The sequence below is a fragment of the Lampetra planeri genome, chromosome 61 (assembly GCF_965212315.1).
Source record: "Lampetra planeri chromosome 61, kcLamPlan1.2.h2, whole genome shotgun sequence".
In the NCBI taxonomy this organism is placed as follows: domain Eukaryota; kingdom Metazoa; phylum Chordata; class Hyperoartia; order Petromyzontiformes; family Petromyzontidae; genus Lampetra; species Lampetra planeri.
Window position 1 is genome coordinate 3,310,740 of NC_136167.1, and position 16,555 is coordinate 3,327,294.

Below are 16,555 nucleotides of genomic sequence, written 5' to 3' on the forward strand. Positions count from 1 at the left end.
TCCAGCCATCACATTAGGGATGAGTTATTCAATGTTTTACCAAATATAACAGGCTAATTTTTAAGTTGATAATTTTGTATGATGTTATAAATATCCAAATGGCCCTTGGCAGAAAAAAGGTTCCCCACCCCTGACTTACGTGGTAAGGTTGGCTAGCAGCAATCCCTCACCAACCGTGGGGGTTAGGCCCCTGAAACCCCTGCCCCTGCCGCCCTGCGGTTGGCAAAACCGTGGTTGGTTGGTTGGCAAGACTAAAGGCGGATGGAAAATAGGGGGTTATGTCCCGCAGCCGGCGTTGATGCTCGTATTGAAGCCTAACTACCGCATCCTACGCATTCAGTAAACTTGAGAACGATATACAGTACTATACAAACACACAGTGACTCTGTATGAACAAAATACAATTTTTACATTCATCGTGAACAAAAAATACATTTAATAACCTTTAATATCAATAGTGAAGTCCAGATAACGTTGACAGTGACGCTGCTGATGACGATGATGTTAGGGGATGGGGGGGGAGGTTGCCCTCCGCTCACACAGCTCAGATGACGTCCTACCGACGCCACAGTCTCTCCAGGCGCGGGACGATCGAGCAAACTCAACCACAACCCTCCTCTCCTTGCCCTCTTCTTCACATTAGGCTTCACCTTCACCACTACTGATGGGGACGAAAAAAATAGTGGCATTGCACAGTAGTTACGGTACAACTTTCACGAGGTATAAATTACAGCACTACTACGATGTAACGTACCGCTGCACAACAACTCAATGACACGGACAAGTACTGTGGCACGCAGGGCAAGCGTGATGGGTAACGCGCTTGCTGCGCCCCTGGTGTGGCAGATGCTTGAACACGGCTGGAGATTTGAAACATACATCACCCCTTCCGGATCACATCAGTAGCCTCACTTTACGCCACAAATACAAATGAAGGCGAGAGACGGAAGCAAGTCTGGACTGCGGCCGGCATAACATCTCTCACTCAGCGATCCTGTCGTCGAATCGCCCGGTTTCAACCTTCTGCACCGCCAATGGTCAACTATCAACCGAATCAACACGTGGCCGATGCAGCCACCTGATGCACAAATGGTGCATCAAACCATTGACCACATTGTAAACACTCCTCCATTGCTGCTGTCTTCACTCCTTTGAAGGAGGAATGGACGCGATCCACTCTGCTTCTCAAAAGAGAATTAAGTGGATTACAAATATCAAAAATTACATCTTAATCAAGGGTAGCAGGGAAAACCAAACCGTGGTTATGCAAAACGCTGTACCGTGGTTGGCAAAAATGGTACACGTAATATTGTGCATCAATACTCGAAACCATGGTTGGCAAAATTGTAGTTGACGAGATATTGCTGTACTGTACATTGAACTTATTTTGCACTGTACGTAGCCAACCGTGCTAATCAGAGGTGCAGGGGAAGGACAACAAACTAAATGCGGTTCTAAAGAAATTCGTTTCCAATGAGATTTAAAAGTGCATAGCTCCAGTGGCTTCCTAATACTATCACTGTGCTCAGGTTGATTGGAGCACCGCTTTGTGTTAATGCCTTAACCAATATGGACGCCCACTAAATAACTTAACCAACATGGACACTCGCTAAGTCAGGGGTGTCCAAACCTTTTGCAAAGAGGGCCAAATTTGATAAAGTGAAGATGCCCGGGGGCCAATAGTTCCTTCTGACATTTTTTAAACCACAAAAGTTACGTGAAAATATACACTGTTAGAAAAAATTTTCATTGTCACAATTACCTTTTATTTTTCAAATGACAATGTAACCAAATATAAGTCACTCAGGCAGACGTGAACAACTCTAAAAACACAATTCTGTCTTTCATTCAGTCAGATAACATTGAACAAACTGTATAGAATACCTTACATTTCCATGAGTTAAATATCTTTGCCTCGTGAACATTTTAAACAGGAGTTATAAGTAATGCAAAGTCGTCTGTTATCATTACACTTTAAAACAAGTTAATTTGCCCTTGTCTTTTACAAGATCTTTCAGAAAGCAATAGTTTGTGTTACATCTACAGGTACATAATATCAACAGTTATAACCAAATATTATTCAAGAGTTTAATAAAAACAAGTGCCATAAGTCCAAGTGCATTAGTGTGCTTTAGGCTTTTCACTGTTAATAGTGACAGATGTTACCGTTCAAAACACTCAATTTCAGATTGATCAAGGAACAGATAACTTGCTGACACTAATGAGAAGGGTGATACTGAGATCTATATTTCAGTAAAGAGACCAGGTCTGATTTCGATTTAAAGCTTTCGTGACTGCAGGGATTCATCTTCTTGGTTCTTTCGGTAAAGTCACGTAGAATGGAAATAATAAAATAATAATAATAAAACAGGTCTGGCTTGAGGGCAGTGGTTGAGATGCGTAAAATGTCACACAAGTGGGAGTCACTCATTCTTGACCTCAATTGGTTCTTGTTTAAGTTCATGACTGAGAATGTTTGCACACACAAATATGTGGAGCCGAATAAGCTCAGCATTTTCTTAGCGAATGACCGCATTTCTGGAAACCTGCTTTTGTCCAGCTGCCGGTAAAAGTCAACAAGAGAACACTGCTGGTGTTTTCTGCGGCACTCATCGTGACAGCTGTGGAGGAGCATCATCAGGGTCCACGGAGAAGGGAGAAGAGAAAAGCAACATGTCCTTTTCAATAACTGCAAAGTCCCAAAAGCGTTTGTTAAATTCCACAGAAAGAGATGCGATAGCTGTTGCATAACTCTTCATTTGCGCAACCGATGTTGTCCTGTGGGAAACTGTCAATGACCTCTTTCAAAGCTGGGAAGTGCGCGGTGCAGGGCTCTGTTTGGGACAAATGTCTTTGGAAAAGTTGCAGTTTGGTTCCAAAGGCCTTGATGTGAGCGTATAGCTGGCTCACCACTTCATCTTTTCCTTGAATATTAACATTCAGTGCATTCAGATGCTTCGTTATGTCAACCAAAAAAGCCAGATTTGCCAGCCATACAGGATCGGACAGTTCTTCCATTGGTTGTCCCTTCTCACCCAATAAATGTCCAATTTCCTCTTTGAGAGAGAAAAATCGCCGCAGTGTGGACCCCCGACTTAGCCACCTCACATCGTTGTGATATATTACGTCACCGTATTCAGCCTGGATGTCACGCAAGAACTGCTGAAACTGTCGGTGGGATAGAGCTTTAGAGCGAATAGAATTGATTGCCTTTGCCACTGGTTTCATAACATCGTCAAATTTGAGATGTTTGGTGCAGAGAGCCTGCTGGTGAATGATGCAGTAAAGTTTAATAGCGTTACCTGCTTCTTCGCTGACTTTATTGCAGATCAGTGTGGACAATCAACTTCGCTCACCAGCCATGGCAGGCGCACTATCGGTAATGATCCCAGAAACTTTACTCCATGGTAGTTTCATATCATCAACAGCTTCACAAACAGAAACAAATAAACCTGTTCCTCTGGTTTGCCCTTTAAGGCTTTTGAGGTGAAGCAGCTCCTCTGTCACGTTCATGTTGTCATCAACTCCTCTTTAAAAAATAAGTAGTTGTGCAGTGTCAGATGCATCGGTGCTTTCATCGCAGGCTAATGAGAAATAATCAAAAGCCACTCCCCTGTCCCCCAGTTGTCTCTGAATATCTGACGATATGTCCTCAACTCTCTGTGCCACAGTGTTGCGTGCCAGGCAAACATTAATAAATTCTTGCTTCTTCTCGAGGCAAATGTTCTCCACCATTTTCATGACAGTCTTTGATATAAATGCACCTTCAGTAAAAGGTTTGCCATGTTTAGCTATTAACATGGCCACTTCGTAGCTGATGTTTTCCTTTGACTCACAGGCCCGCGTGAAGAATCGCTGTTGCGATGCCAGAGCAGCTTGGAGTTGCTTCACTTTTTCAGCGCGGTCATTCCCTGTTAGCTTGTCGTATGTTGTAGCATGTTTAGTCTCGTAGTGTCTCTTTACGTTGAACTTCTTAAACAAGGCAACCGTCTCTGTACAAAGTAGACAAACACAATTGCCTCGATTTTCAGTGAAGTATTGTAATTCCCACCGCTCCTGTCAACTTTTCTCTTTTATTTGCAGTCGCCACGGCAGAAATGATTCGAGAAGGGTTCTCGGCACGGATGCAGAGCCAGATAGCATTAGGATGGTGCTGCCACCGTGTGGTGAAAGGAGGAATTACATCTTTAAAGTTTTATGATTTATTTATTCTGACAGAGCTAGCGAGCCATAAATAACACATTATAAGACCGAAGCTGCGGGCCGTATGAAATCTGACCACAGGCCGTGATTGGCCCATGGGCTGGACTTTGGACATGCCTGCGCTAAGTTATTTATTTAGCGAGTGTAGGAACTGGAGTCTTGGTGGAGGAACTGGAGTCTTGGTGGAGGAACTGGAGTCTTGGGAGAGGAACTGGAGTCTTGGTGGAGGAATTGGAGTCTTGGTGGAGGAACTGGAGTCTTGGTGGAGGAACTGGACTCTTCCAGTCATCTCAATTAGTTGTCCCATAACATCTGGATCTGTCCCATGGCCTCCACACTTCACTTATCTCATCTGCAGTGGTGTCGCAGATTATAGATAACGTGATGAAATAAAATGATAAGATGATTTTCATATGTTTAATAGCTGATTGAAGTATTTTTGTTAAAGGAATTAATAATAAAAATTGCAGGCCAATATCATTATCCACGAAGTTTGCTATTCTCGAGTATCTCCGTAACGCATCCCTCATCGCGAATAACGAGGAAAGACTTAACACATTCTTATGAATTCCATGTGTTGGGTTATTTAATAAAATTTTGACCCCACTGAAATGCATTCGATAAGAAAACACTCTGCGGACCCTCGATTAGGGCGATCAAGGGTCTTGGGCTTGCCACTATTTCAGCAGTCAGAGGTTTTTGTATTTTTTGAGGGCGGTTTTGTTGTGATGGTAATTGGGCTCTTTTGTTTCACCCATTTGATGATCTTGTCCAACACACCAGTCCGACCAAAATATCTTTCACTCAAATCATCCTCCACACATTGCCTTGTAACCATTCCCCATTCAGCAGGTATTTTCGCATTGCCAACCCCATAATGCTGGGCCAACTGCTCGTTGAATTGGTGCAAGACTAACTTCCAGAAGAGGGGATTTTCCATGTCTGGATCTGGTGGGATGTCCCAGGTTTTAGAAAACGTATTGAATTTTACGGGCATCTTTCCCGTGTCTGCGTTGTAAAACGTATGCTCACCCATCCGTTCATTCTTTTTCCGCACCATGGAGGTGGTGCACACGTCGCACATGAATGTCCCGTCGTGATGCCTCCAGCCCTTGAACCCCTGGGGATAGTGAACCGTGGCCGCGTGCTCCCTGTGGTTGCCTCCGCCGCGATCGCAGGGAGCTCCACACAGTGGGCACTGCTGACCGCAGCCTCGCAGCATCCACAGCAGCTGCCGATGTGGTCTCACGCGAAGGTCTTTCAGTGTCTTCTCAACGTCGCAGGTGTCACTGCAGTTTGGCTGCACTTCGCAAATGACCGCCCCCAGGTGGGTGACGACTGCGGCCGAAAGTCTCTCAAGGCTTTGGGCGTCAACGAGGGGGTACAGATCGAACATTCTCAGCAGCTCCACGTGCTGGAACACGACGTCTTTGTCGAGTAATTTTTTTAGGCTGTGGAAGAGATCGGCTACAGTTGCTGGGATGGGTTGTGCTGCCTTCGCTGCCGTCACTGAGTTCTCAATTTTTGATTTGACTTCTTCTAAAATGTTTTTTTTCTCCAGGCAGATGTTATGCCAGTTTAAGAATTTACATTGCTTGCAAATGTGGATGACATAGTTCTTCACCCAGTCGTGTGTGACATCTTCATGAGAGCGTATGAAATTTAAAAACAGGGCAAAGTCTTCCTCCATGAGCACGTATAAGAGGACGTTCATCTGTAGGTGTTTACGACTCGAAAATGCGTTGCTTTTTTCTCTGATCATTTTCACGAGCCTTGTCCCCAAATGCTGATGGATAATTCTCCCAAGGGCCGGCTTGATGAAACATTGACTAAAGGCGGCAGCGATGTTCTGTATTTCATTCCCACTTTGGCACATTTGCCCCAAAAGGTCCCGGGCAGTGCTCCTTATGTCTGACAGTTTGTGCTCCAGTAGCGCCTCGTCCAGTCGCGTGAATGCTTCTACAGCGATAGAACAAACGTACAGCTTGATGTCAACTTTGAGTGGAGCATTGCACCCTTTGTACTCTGCGTTCAACAGCGAATCAATGTGCGCCAGTAGCTCGTCCCACTGCTTGGAACTGTAACTGATCTTCGTGCTGGCATAGCCTTCTATAAAGGCGGTGCAATCTCTCACGACATCACCTACGAAGGTGGAGAGGCTCGTCCATGAACGGTGCATTTCACTTGTTGACAGTTTGTGTTCCGTGTCCCTGATGACGAATGCTGTTTTCCCCAAGTCGCACAATGGTCCAGCACTTAAGCGTTTTCGACAATTGTCATCTTTGGACAATATTTTTTTTACATCAGCTTCTATTTCCTCATTTTTAAGCAAAGACACTGACTCTGACCAAATTCGACTGAAATCACCTTGAAAAGAGTTTTCGGAAAGTTCAGCGCAATTGTTTTTGTAGTTCTGCAGGAGTTGTTGAATGCACTTAACGATCCGTTGTGTGAAGTGGCTTACCACGAACGCATGATAGTGTTGGCTATTTTCACGCCTATCATATTTTTGAAGAGCTTCAACACGTTTATTTTTATACGTTTCAAGAGCTTCAAAAATAACTTTTTCTGTAAACATTCTGTAACTGTCCAAAAAGTCTTTTTTGTATTTCAGAAGCAAGTGCAAATCTTTAGATTTGTCAAATATATCCTGTAATAGCATTTCAAATTGCCCTTGGTTTTCTGAAAGTTCCTTCTTCAATTTGCTTTCGAGTTCAGCACACAACTCGTCAAGCTCCGTGGGTTTTGAGTTCGAGATTCTGTTTTCTGCGACGTTCAGCCAGGAATTTACCCTGTCGCTGAGCTTCTCCTCCCAGGCAGAGTACTCACTGCACAGTTGGATGTAGGGGTTGATAACATGGAAGTTCTTGAAACTGAACATAAATATTTCTTTATTCATAGCGGTCCATATGATGTTCAACCAATCACTGAACTCTGACAGAGTGTGAGTGGATTTCTTGGATTTAAACTTTTCCAAGATGTACTTCTGTAGATCAAGCACTTTGTCACTGTACTCGGAACTGATGGGCTTCACCAGCAAGCCGCTGGTCCAGAGCTCCGGCAAGTAGAAGTTGTCGTTGACCACGTCGTACTCCATGAATTCAGAGAACTGCTTGACTAATTCCTTGCCCTCAAGCTTCGTCACCACAGCCGTGCTCTCTTCCAGCAGCTTGCGGATGCTTTCCCGACCCTCTGCGTTTTTGTCGTGTACGGACAGATCCCCCGAGCACTGGTGGATAAACAGGCAGGAGGGCTTCCTCCCGGCATCAATCATCCGTATAATGGCGTGGAGGGCGGTCTTGAGGATGTCCTTCAGCTCCTCTGCGTTCTCCACCCTGAGGTTGAACAGCACCATGTCGCTCAGGCCGATGAGCAGCGTGGCCAGCTCGGCGTCGCGCTCTACCGTCGGACGGCGTGGTGAGACCTCCGGGGCCCTCAGCCCCTCCGAGTCGATCACCAGGAAGAAGTCACAGCGCAGTGTCTCCCTCAGGAGGTCGTCTACGCGCACCAGATGCGCGAACATTCCCCGCGTGCAGCGGCCGCTGCTCACGGCGAACTGGAGGCCGAACATGATGTTGAGGAGGGTGGACTTTCCTGTGCTCTGCACGCCGAGCACAGACAGCACGAGAACGCGCACCTCTTCGCCGAGCATGCGGCGGACTTCGTCCAGGACGTCCGTCACCCAATCCATTGGGATGCAGCCAGCATCGCCGTCCATGAGCTCCATGGGAAAGCCGTCGAGGAGGAGCTGCGCCATGACCGACGGCAGCGCCGGGGATCCAGGGGGAGCCGTGTCGCAAGCTTTGGACGCCTCGTAGATCTGTGCCAATTCTCGCATGAAATGCTCCACACCCAGTGAAGGCAACAGTCCTGGGGTTCTTGACAACGAATCGAGTTCTACTTTCAAGCACTGAAGAAAGAGCAGGTTCGTTTTGGATGGCTTTGTTAGTTCGTGGACAAATATCTCCATTGGCGGGGAGAGCTCCAGCTTGGACTGCTGCTCCCGAAGTTTGCGTTTCTCTGTCTCGATCTTCGCGCGGTATTCTTCACAACTCCCCTTGCTGATCTTGTTCCGGCACCACTGCTCTTTGTCTAGGTCTGCCCAGTCACGCCACAGCTTGTCCTGACGCGGAAGCATCATCTCTTTGATGGAGCACGTGCCGTGTTTCGTGATGTAATCTGTGACGTTTTTTACCGACTCTCTGATGATGCGCAGATCATTTTCCCCTTCGTCAATGACGATATTAAGCGCTGCGGCAGTCCCAATGGCTTCTTGCAAACTATTCTTCTTGGACTCGATGTTCCTCACGGCGCCAACGACGAATTTTTTAAACGTTTCCTTGAACGCATTACTTCTGAAATCTTTCCCAAAAAAAACGTTATTTTCTTCCAATTTCAGATGTTTGCCGACGCACAGTAGGTTTTTGTTTGTTTCCTCCTCTGCAGCTCTTTCCGAGTCTAGTACAAGAAATGGCTTTGAATTCTGCTCGAAGTTTGAGGTCAAAAAGGTGCGTTCGCGTTCTCCAAGTTCCTCCACGAATACGAAGAGCGCCCCCGATGTCATTTTCAAGAATTGGAATTGGGTCAGGCTATCTTTAGCATCACCACGAAGATTTAAAATGGCAACTATATCTGGGAAGAGGTCAGAGTTTTCATTGCCGCGTGGCAGGCTAAAGCAAACCTCCACCACACCGTTTGAAATGTTTCTTGGCAAATCCCTGCATATCATGTTTTGGTGAACGAATAAATCGTGCGGGCTATTGCTCAGGAACATGTTGAGGACCTCCGATTTGGACACTTTGCAGTTCCCGATCCGTACGAAGGATACCATGGGCATCTGCGCTCTGGCCATGGAATCTTCGACATGGCCTCGGCTGCTCATTTTGCCGTGAGGTCTCCAAATATGAGTCACGGAACGCATGGCCCACAGCAAGAAGGTGAGTTTGCCTTTGTTGGAGTCGGGCAGCAACAGTGGCAATGCAAATTGGCACAGAGACATCTTGACCATAATCGCCTGTTGCAAGCACCGGTCAGCACACAGGAAGACCGCCGCTGTCAGATCCAATATGCTGATAGAATTACGCCCAAGGGTTGTGGCTGTGTGGCATTTGGTTAGAAACGCGAACTCGCTTTCAGGTTCTGCCGGCTGGGCCTCAGCTAAAACGTTCCCGGAGCTGAGCTCTGTCGTTCGAGAATTTGAATTTGCCGCAAAAATGCCGTGAAGGAAGTGCATGGCGACGTCTTGCAAGGAGTTTGGCTGCTCCCTCTTGGTGTTGCTTACCGATACTTGTAAGACGTCCTTGAGTGAGAGTTTTTGTGGGTAATACTTCCACAGGTCAAGGTCTTCCAGGAGAGTTTGAAAAGTGGATTTGTTTTTGGCACAATGGGCAAGGCCACGCGGTGCGGAGAGAGCTGCAGTGCTGCCAGATTTAAAGAAAGGGGAGAACGAATAACGTCACGAATGTTAATTACACTCTTGACGAATTTACTCAGAATTATAATATTTATTTTAACTAAACCTTTAATTACATTGTACCAAGTGTAAAGCTGTATAGCTCTTTATGCACACTTTTATTGACCTCGCCTTGTTGTCTTGTTATTTTCTTTCAAATCTTTGGATCTACGAACTCGTCTCGCGTGGCAATTTAAGATTTCATTAAAAAAAACGATCCAGGTCCCACCGATTCCTGGGCCTATTTGTGTTTTTACTTTATTTTAATAATTAACGCTCTTACAATCTGTCACCCCCCCCCCCCCATATTAAATCACGAATGGTTGCGCCCAGCAATGTGGGGGAACGTCTTGTCCAATCACAGCGGCTGTTGGGGAGCCTATGACCAATGAAAGGCGCTTATCTCACCGCTCGGCATGGCACCGAAGTGGCCCGCTGTGGCTCCCTCTTAGCGCGCTACCAACAATGCCAATACTAATTACTATTGCTGAAATAATGACGGAGTTATAGTCTTAATAAATAGTATTATCGTTTGCTTTGTCACTCCCATTCCAACGCGCCGAGCAGGTGAACCGTGATCATGATTTACAACTAAACGTCATCCCTATTTTCATTGCTGAAATGTTCTCATGATTGTTGATTAAAGTTTTTTCAGTTAAAGGGCTAAATCTATGCACTATAAACACTGTGTCGCGATATGCACCATTGTGCATATGCGCGCATTGCTACACCATTGCAGTCTAGATGTGTCTTACCGTCTTTCATACAGTACAGTACTTAATGATGGCAAATACGATAATTAAACGCGTCATACGTATCGTGTTGTTCTAAATGTAATTTCACTACTTTGAAATCGGGGTGATCATTGTTCAAATTGTAATAGCCATTCTTTGTGCTGCGTGCTATCAACCTTTAATTTCATAGACAGTTGTATATCAATGTGCATGGCTTTATTTATTGTAGGTACAAGGGTTGACATCGGCAAGCCATCATTGTTTATCTCTACAGGGTCATACAATAGGGACCACTTTGTGCGAAGTTCCTGCCATAGCAATTTGGAATTTCGATGCCGACCCTGATGCCCGCTGTATGTTTGGAGTGTTCACGTTCTCCCCGTGGTCGCAGGGATTTTTCTCCGGGTCCTCCGGTCTTCCCTCCACAATTAGAAACATGTGCTTCGAGTATTTGGCTGCTATAAATAACCACATGGTGATAAGCCACTTCGTTGAGCTATCATTTGTGGCCAGGTTACTTCTGAAGAACATCTATATCGTTCTAGCGGGTCTTACCTGGAAATATAGCATAACAGTTGAAAAGTTAAACTATATTTAAAGGAAAAAAATAGGTATAAACACAAGTTTTCAACGCACACCCTTTTATTAGCACTCAAAAGTAGAAATTTTATTATTTTGAGTCCAGAATTAATACAATTTCATGTGCTAAATAAAAGTGGGTGGCTTCCTTTCGATGTGTTTAAATGTATTTATGCAAGCCACCCACTTTTATTTAGCACATGTAATTTGATTAATTCTGGGGTCAAAATAATGTATTTTAAAATGTTGAGTTCAAATAAAAGTGCGGGCATTCAAAAACTTGTTTGTGACCTAATTTATTTTCAGAAGTGACCTGGTCATCACAAATGGTGGCTCAACGAAGTGGCTTATCGCGTGGAAATGTACAGCGGCCAAATCCTCCTGAACGCGTGGTGACGTCCGTTCTACACGTGGAGAGACAAACCAGACGACCCGGAAACACGTTCACGTGACCACCACGGGGAGACAGAGAGACGCAGAATCCAAAAAGACAACAACAGCGGAAGCAGACATCGTCAGGGTGGGGATCAAACCCACGACCTCCTACACACCAGGCGAGGGAGATAACATTTCCTGGCAAGGGGGATATAGAACCTAGAGGGATAGGACCAATAGGAACAGTACCAATAGGGAACGTCCCAATAGAAACAGTACCAATAGGAATAGTACCAATAGGAACATTACTAACGGGAATAGTGCCAAAAGGGAGAGTGGCAACATGAATAGTCCCAATAGGAATAGTGCCAATATGAATACTGTCAATAGGGATAATACCAATAGGATTAGTACGAACAGGAATGGTCCCAATATGAATACTGTAGTAGCAAAATGTATAGTCTCAATAGGAATAGTGGCAATCGGAATATTACCAAAATAGGAAGAGTACCTGCTAAACCGAGGTTGTTGTGGGTGTTCGACCGGATCCTCATCGCCATCCGTGGCTGGGTCGTCTTGAGTGAGTGCCCCTAGAACGACAGCGTGCTTGTTGGTTAGTTGACATGCGATCGCACAGCGGCTGAGCTTGCCTTGACTCTCGCGCTCTGGGTTACAAATGCACTTAGCCTGCGATCAACATCCTCGCTGCAGCAGTGGCAGTGGCTTATGGCTGGCTGTAGAACAAAGATGGCCACTGTATCGTGCGCTTTCAGATGCTATATACACTACATTATATACTACAATACACTTCACTATACACCACCCTACGATATGTGATGCCACAACATCGCAGCACCCCCGTCCCCCCCCCACAATCGCACCCTGGCCCCACACCCCGCCACACCAACCCCTATTGCCCCGACGATTGAATAAACTCACACACACCTAGTGTCTTGATTAGGATCGACCGGTCTCATTGTCGGGTGTTACTTCGCGGATTCCTCTGAGGAATGTCCAATGGTTTTCTGACACCAGGAATTTGGCTCAACCCAACAGGGCAGTCTCCATCGCAATGCCCCTGAATTGGCTTCATAGTGTATGGGCGCAATAATGATTAATGGGTCGGCTGCCATCTTCTCTTCTTCTTCTTTCTTATATATAAAAGTCTCCGCGTGCTCGCACTTGCGGGGGATTTGGCTCTCGGACGGTGGGGTTTAAGATATAAATAATTTGCCAGCCGGCACGCCCTAAGCCCCGTGGTGGGAATAGGCCATCCTAAATGTTTCTAACCAGTGAAGATGTTCCATTAGGGGGGCGCAAGCGTAGAGAAGAGAGGGAATGACCGTGGCCGAGAAGACCTGAAGCTTCATGCGGAGTGATAGACCAGGTAGCTTCCACACAGTGTTACGCAACCAATGAAAAGATAATGTGGCTCGACCGTTTTGGAGTGAGACCTCTGCTGCTAAACCGGAGCCGGTCATTAGCACACTGGCAAGGTATGGGAAACTCTCCACTGTCTCCACAACTGCCCCATCACCAACTGGAAGTTGTGGGGGTGGAGTGTCCGATGGTAGAAAATACCCAGGCAGGTGCTTAGTTTTGGTGGGGCTGATGGTAAGGCCCCACCTCTTGGTGGCAAGCTCCAGGTTCAGCAGCAGCGCCTCCAACTCCTCCTCTGAGTGAGCAGCAATTACCAGATCATCGGCATACATAACATGGTTGAGCAATAGGGAGCCATCCCTTGACCGCACCTGGGCAATGATCAGCCTCCCATTGTATTTGTACCAGATGGAAATTCCTCCGGTACAGCTATTGAAGGCTTCACGAACTACGTCGTCAAAATATATGTAAAATAATTTGGGAGTCAGAGGACATCCCTGTTGCACCCCAAGGTGGACAGGGAATGGCTCTGACTCCCAGCCACGTAGTTTACCCGGGCACGCTCACCATCATGAAGGTCCTTAATGATCGTGAGCAGAGGGTCAGGGACTCCGAAAGCACGAATAACAACCCCGAGCCCAGGCCTACTGATGGTATCATAGGGCTTGACCTGGTCAATAAAGCAGAGATGTAGGTCTTGTTGGAATTCCCTACATCTCTGCTGTAGCAGACGGACAAAAAATATGGCATCTGTGCAGGACTGCCCTTTCCTGAAACCGCATTGGGGCTCCACAAGTCTCTCCTTAGCGTGCCTAGCAAGGCAATGTTGAATAATCTGTGCCAGGACCTTTCCCGGCACACTGAGGTGTGAGATGCCCCTGTAGTTGTTACAGTCTGTGCGGTCCCCCTTCTTAAAGAGGGGGACCAGCAGGGCATCCTTCCAATCCTGTGGAACCCGTCCAATGGTCCAGACTGTTGTTATGATGTCATGTAGGGCAGTCTGTGCACAACGGCCACCCTCCCTCAACATTTGGCTTGTGAGATTATCTCTGCTCGGTATCTTTCCTAGTCTTAGATTCTGGATCGCCTTCAGTACTTCCTCAACAGATGGCACCTCAGCCAGCCACTCCCAGGGGGTGACTTCCTCCTCCAATATTTGAGGCACCGCATCCCCACTTTGTCCCACGTTGTTTTCCTGGCTGAGGGATTTCCCCTCCCCCAGGACCTCACAGAAATGCTCAGCAAATCTGCAAACTTGTTGCTGGGGGTTGGAGATTTGATCACCGTTCTTTCCCCTAATGATGGTAATAGGTGTGGTACTGCAGGTTACTCTTTTTGTATGGAATTAAAGAGCGATTTGTGATCGCAGGCCATTGAGGCAGACTCCATCTTCTCAGCAACATGCAACCACCAACCATCCTTGCAGTACCTCACGGCTCTCCGAATCTCCGAGCGAAGGCTGCGGTAAGCCTCCTCATTCTCTGACGTGGGATGCTGTAGCCAATGAGAGTGGACCAGTCGCTTTTTCTCAGGCAGCTTGAACACCTCCTTTGTCAGCCAGGGTCTCTGGGGAAGTCTGGACTGTGTACCCAAAGCAGCCATTGCAGATGCATGAACTACATTCCAAAACCTCGCCCATTTCCCCTCGACATCAGGAGGAGTGGGGGACGATGCCAACCCCAACCGCAAGCGATGATGAAATTCTCTCTTGCAGCTTTCATCAGCTCGCTGAGACCATGCCACTAACGGTTTGAATGGGGTCCAGGGCCGGATTAAGGCACGGGCTGTCGGGGCTGCAGCTCAGGGGCCTCTGCCAGCTGGAAGGCCTCCAGAGATGACGTGAAAAGTTATTTCATTTGTGAATGCTGAATTTTATTTGTTGTTAGCCTTGTAAAATAACTTTTATTTTATTTTTACTTTGTTTTCCTTTTGAAAATATTACTGGGGGCCTCACAGTACCTGCAGCCCAGGGGCCTTGTTCTGCCTTACGGCAGGTGTTTGCCTCAAGGCAGGTGGGGGGTGTGTGTACACAGGAATTTCCTGTTTTGATGCAGTACAAAATGGAGGCACAAATAAAATCTCCGTGAAGACAGGTGTATCTTTTCATTGTGGGACTTTAAGAAGCATTGTCTTTAAGTTCGTTTATGTTCTTATAATAATGGGAATGCTGTTATAATGTTAGAATGGATGTTATAATGCTGTAAATGCCTTTATAATGCTGGTACATTTTTACGATAAATATGAGGCCAAATTAACAACGAAGCCTGCCACTTGCCTTATTGTGAATGTTACATGTAATTGAATAAGTCGAGTCAGACTTGTACCCATGTAACCTTATTGCGATCTTGAGAGCAAGGATGACGAAATATCTCATCCACAGTTCAGTGTTATGTGTAGTGCTGTACATTGAATTTTTTCATATTTTAGGCAGAAAAATAGTTTTTAAATTTAGATTTTTTTTTCTGGGGGGGGACCCCTAGACCCCCTGGAAGATTTGGTCCCCCCCAATGTTGACTCCATTGCTACGGCCTTGGCTGAAGGCCACGGATGTTGTAGCAATAAGGCAGGGTTTCTGTGTGGCATTGCTGGGGCTGGGGCTAAATCGCAACAACCACACTTCCCGTCATCTAAGGTGAGAGCAAAATAAAGACCTAAAACCCATTAAATCTGAGTGAGCCTTGGGTTGTTGTGCCCTCGCCTCCCAACAATCACCAACCTCCCCACACCACACTTCCTCCTGGCGGACTTCATTTCATTTGTGACGCCAGAATTGGTTACCCACGTCACGCCCTTGGACACACAGAGACCCATATTCATAGAGACACACCGAGACAAAGATACCCACAGAGACAGACCCATAGAAATACATTGAGGTCCATAGAGACCCAGATACTTATCGAGACGCATAAGACTCTAAACGCGCGATGTTGATTCTAAACGTGGAGAGAGAAACCGAACAAATCCATGCGACTGCCATGGGGAGAGACGCAGACTCGCACATAGAAAAGAGCAGCAGCAGGCATCGTCAGGGTGGAGATTGAACCCATGACATCCTGCACACCAGGCGAGGGAGATAACATCTCCTAGCCACACTGCTCACATACTCGCACATCGTAAGGATCGAACCCACATCCTCCTGTCCACCAGGGGAGAGAGATAACATCTGTTAGTGAATGTTTAATCTCGCTCCCTGCTGCTGTCTCTGCACCTGCGTCGCGTTGCTCCATCGTGTCGGGGTGATCCGAGCCCAGTCGGTTCAAAGACGAAGTCAAATCTTTCCTCCTCCGTGTAGCCTGTAACAGAGTGTAGGGACAAGTGAAGTTACACACACACAGAGACTCTCACAAACACACAATCAACACAGACTTACAGCAATACCCGACATTCGCCACTAAGTGGCGGTGACTTCACCACGGCGCTTGTGACAGACTGCACTAAGGCCACGTGAAGGGTCGAACGTCCACTGGCAGGAGGTCACTGGATAAACCCAGCAGGTGCCATGGGTTGGCTGTCTGACATGACTGGCCGATGCACCACCTGTGCCCCCTATTGTGCACACTTTCTATATTTTCGCCGTCCTGCGCTCTGCTCGTAATTGGGAGCGTCGCTCCTCTGCCCTCTGTTGCTGGAAGGCGACTGCCTCCAACTGCCCAGTAGCCTCAATGTCCACCTAGCCTGGCACTGCTCAGTAGCGTGCTTCACGAGCCTCTTGTACAGAGGCCGATCTTGACACCGCTGGTACCAGTCACCGGCAAGTCAACTCAGCTCCACATTCTCTTGTAACACATTACTCCATCCCTTCTCCAGTCCGTATCGCGCCAATTTAGCCCTC

The 16,555-nt window shown here is 46.7% G+C and overlaps 1 protein-coding gene and 1 long non-coding RNA gene across 2 annotated transcripts; both read right to left on the bottom strand.

The window, feature by feature from the left end:
* Positions 1-416: 416 nt before the first annotated feature.
* LOC144736513 (uncharacterized) lies at positions 417-16,018 on the bottom strand. Its single transcript, XR_013588767.1, has 3 exons — positions 15,932-16,018; positions 11,855-11,933; positions 417-661 (listed from the first exon to the last, which is right to left on the bottom strand). It is a non-coding gene; the product is annotated as an uncharacterized LOC144736513 (long non-coding RNA).
* LOC144736536 (interferon-induced very large GTPase 1-like) lies at positions 1,055-9,506 on the bottom strand. The gene is made up of 3 exons (XM_078619085.1): positions 6,120-9,506; positions 5,261-5,564; positions 1,055-1,078 (listed from the first exon to the last, which is right to left on the bottom strand). The coding sequence occupies exons 1-3, from the start codon at positions 9,434-9,436 to the stop codon at positions 1,055-1,057; spliced, it is 3,645 nt and encodes a 1,214-aa protein (XP_078475211.1). The 5' UTR covers positions 9,437-9,506.
* Positions 16,019-16,555: the final 537 nt, after the last annotated feature.

What these genes read in the sequence shown, in the direction of transcription:
- LOC144736536 (XM_078619085.1), bottom strand. Translation starts at nt 9,436, where the DNA reads ATGCACTTCCTTCACGGCATTTTTGCGGCAAATTCAAATTCTCGAACG. An exon ending in GCGCTACTGGAGCACAAACT is followed by an intron (nt 5,565 to 6,119) that starts GTCAGACATAAG and finishes TGACGCCCAAAG; the next exon opens with CCTTGAGAGACTTTCGGCCG. An exon ending in ACGTGTGCACCACCTCCATG is followed by an intron (nt 1,079 to 5,260) that starts GTGCGGAAAAAG and finishes TTTGTGCATCAG; the next exon opens with GTGGCTGCATCGGCCACGTG.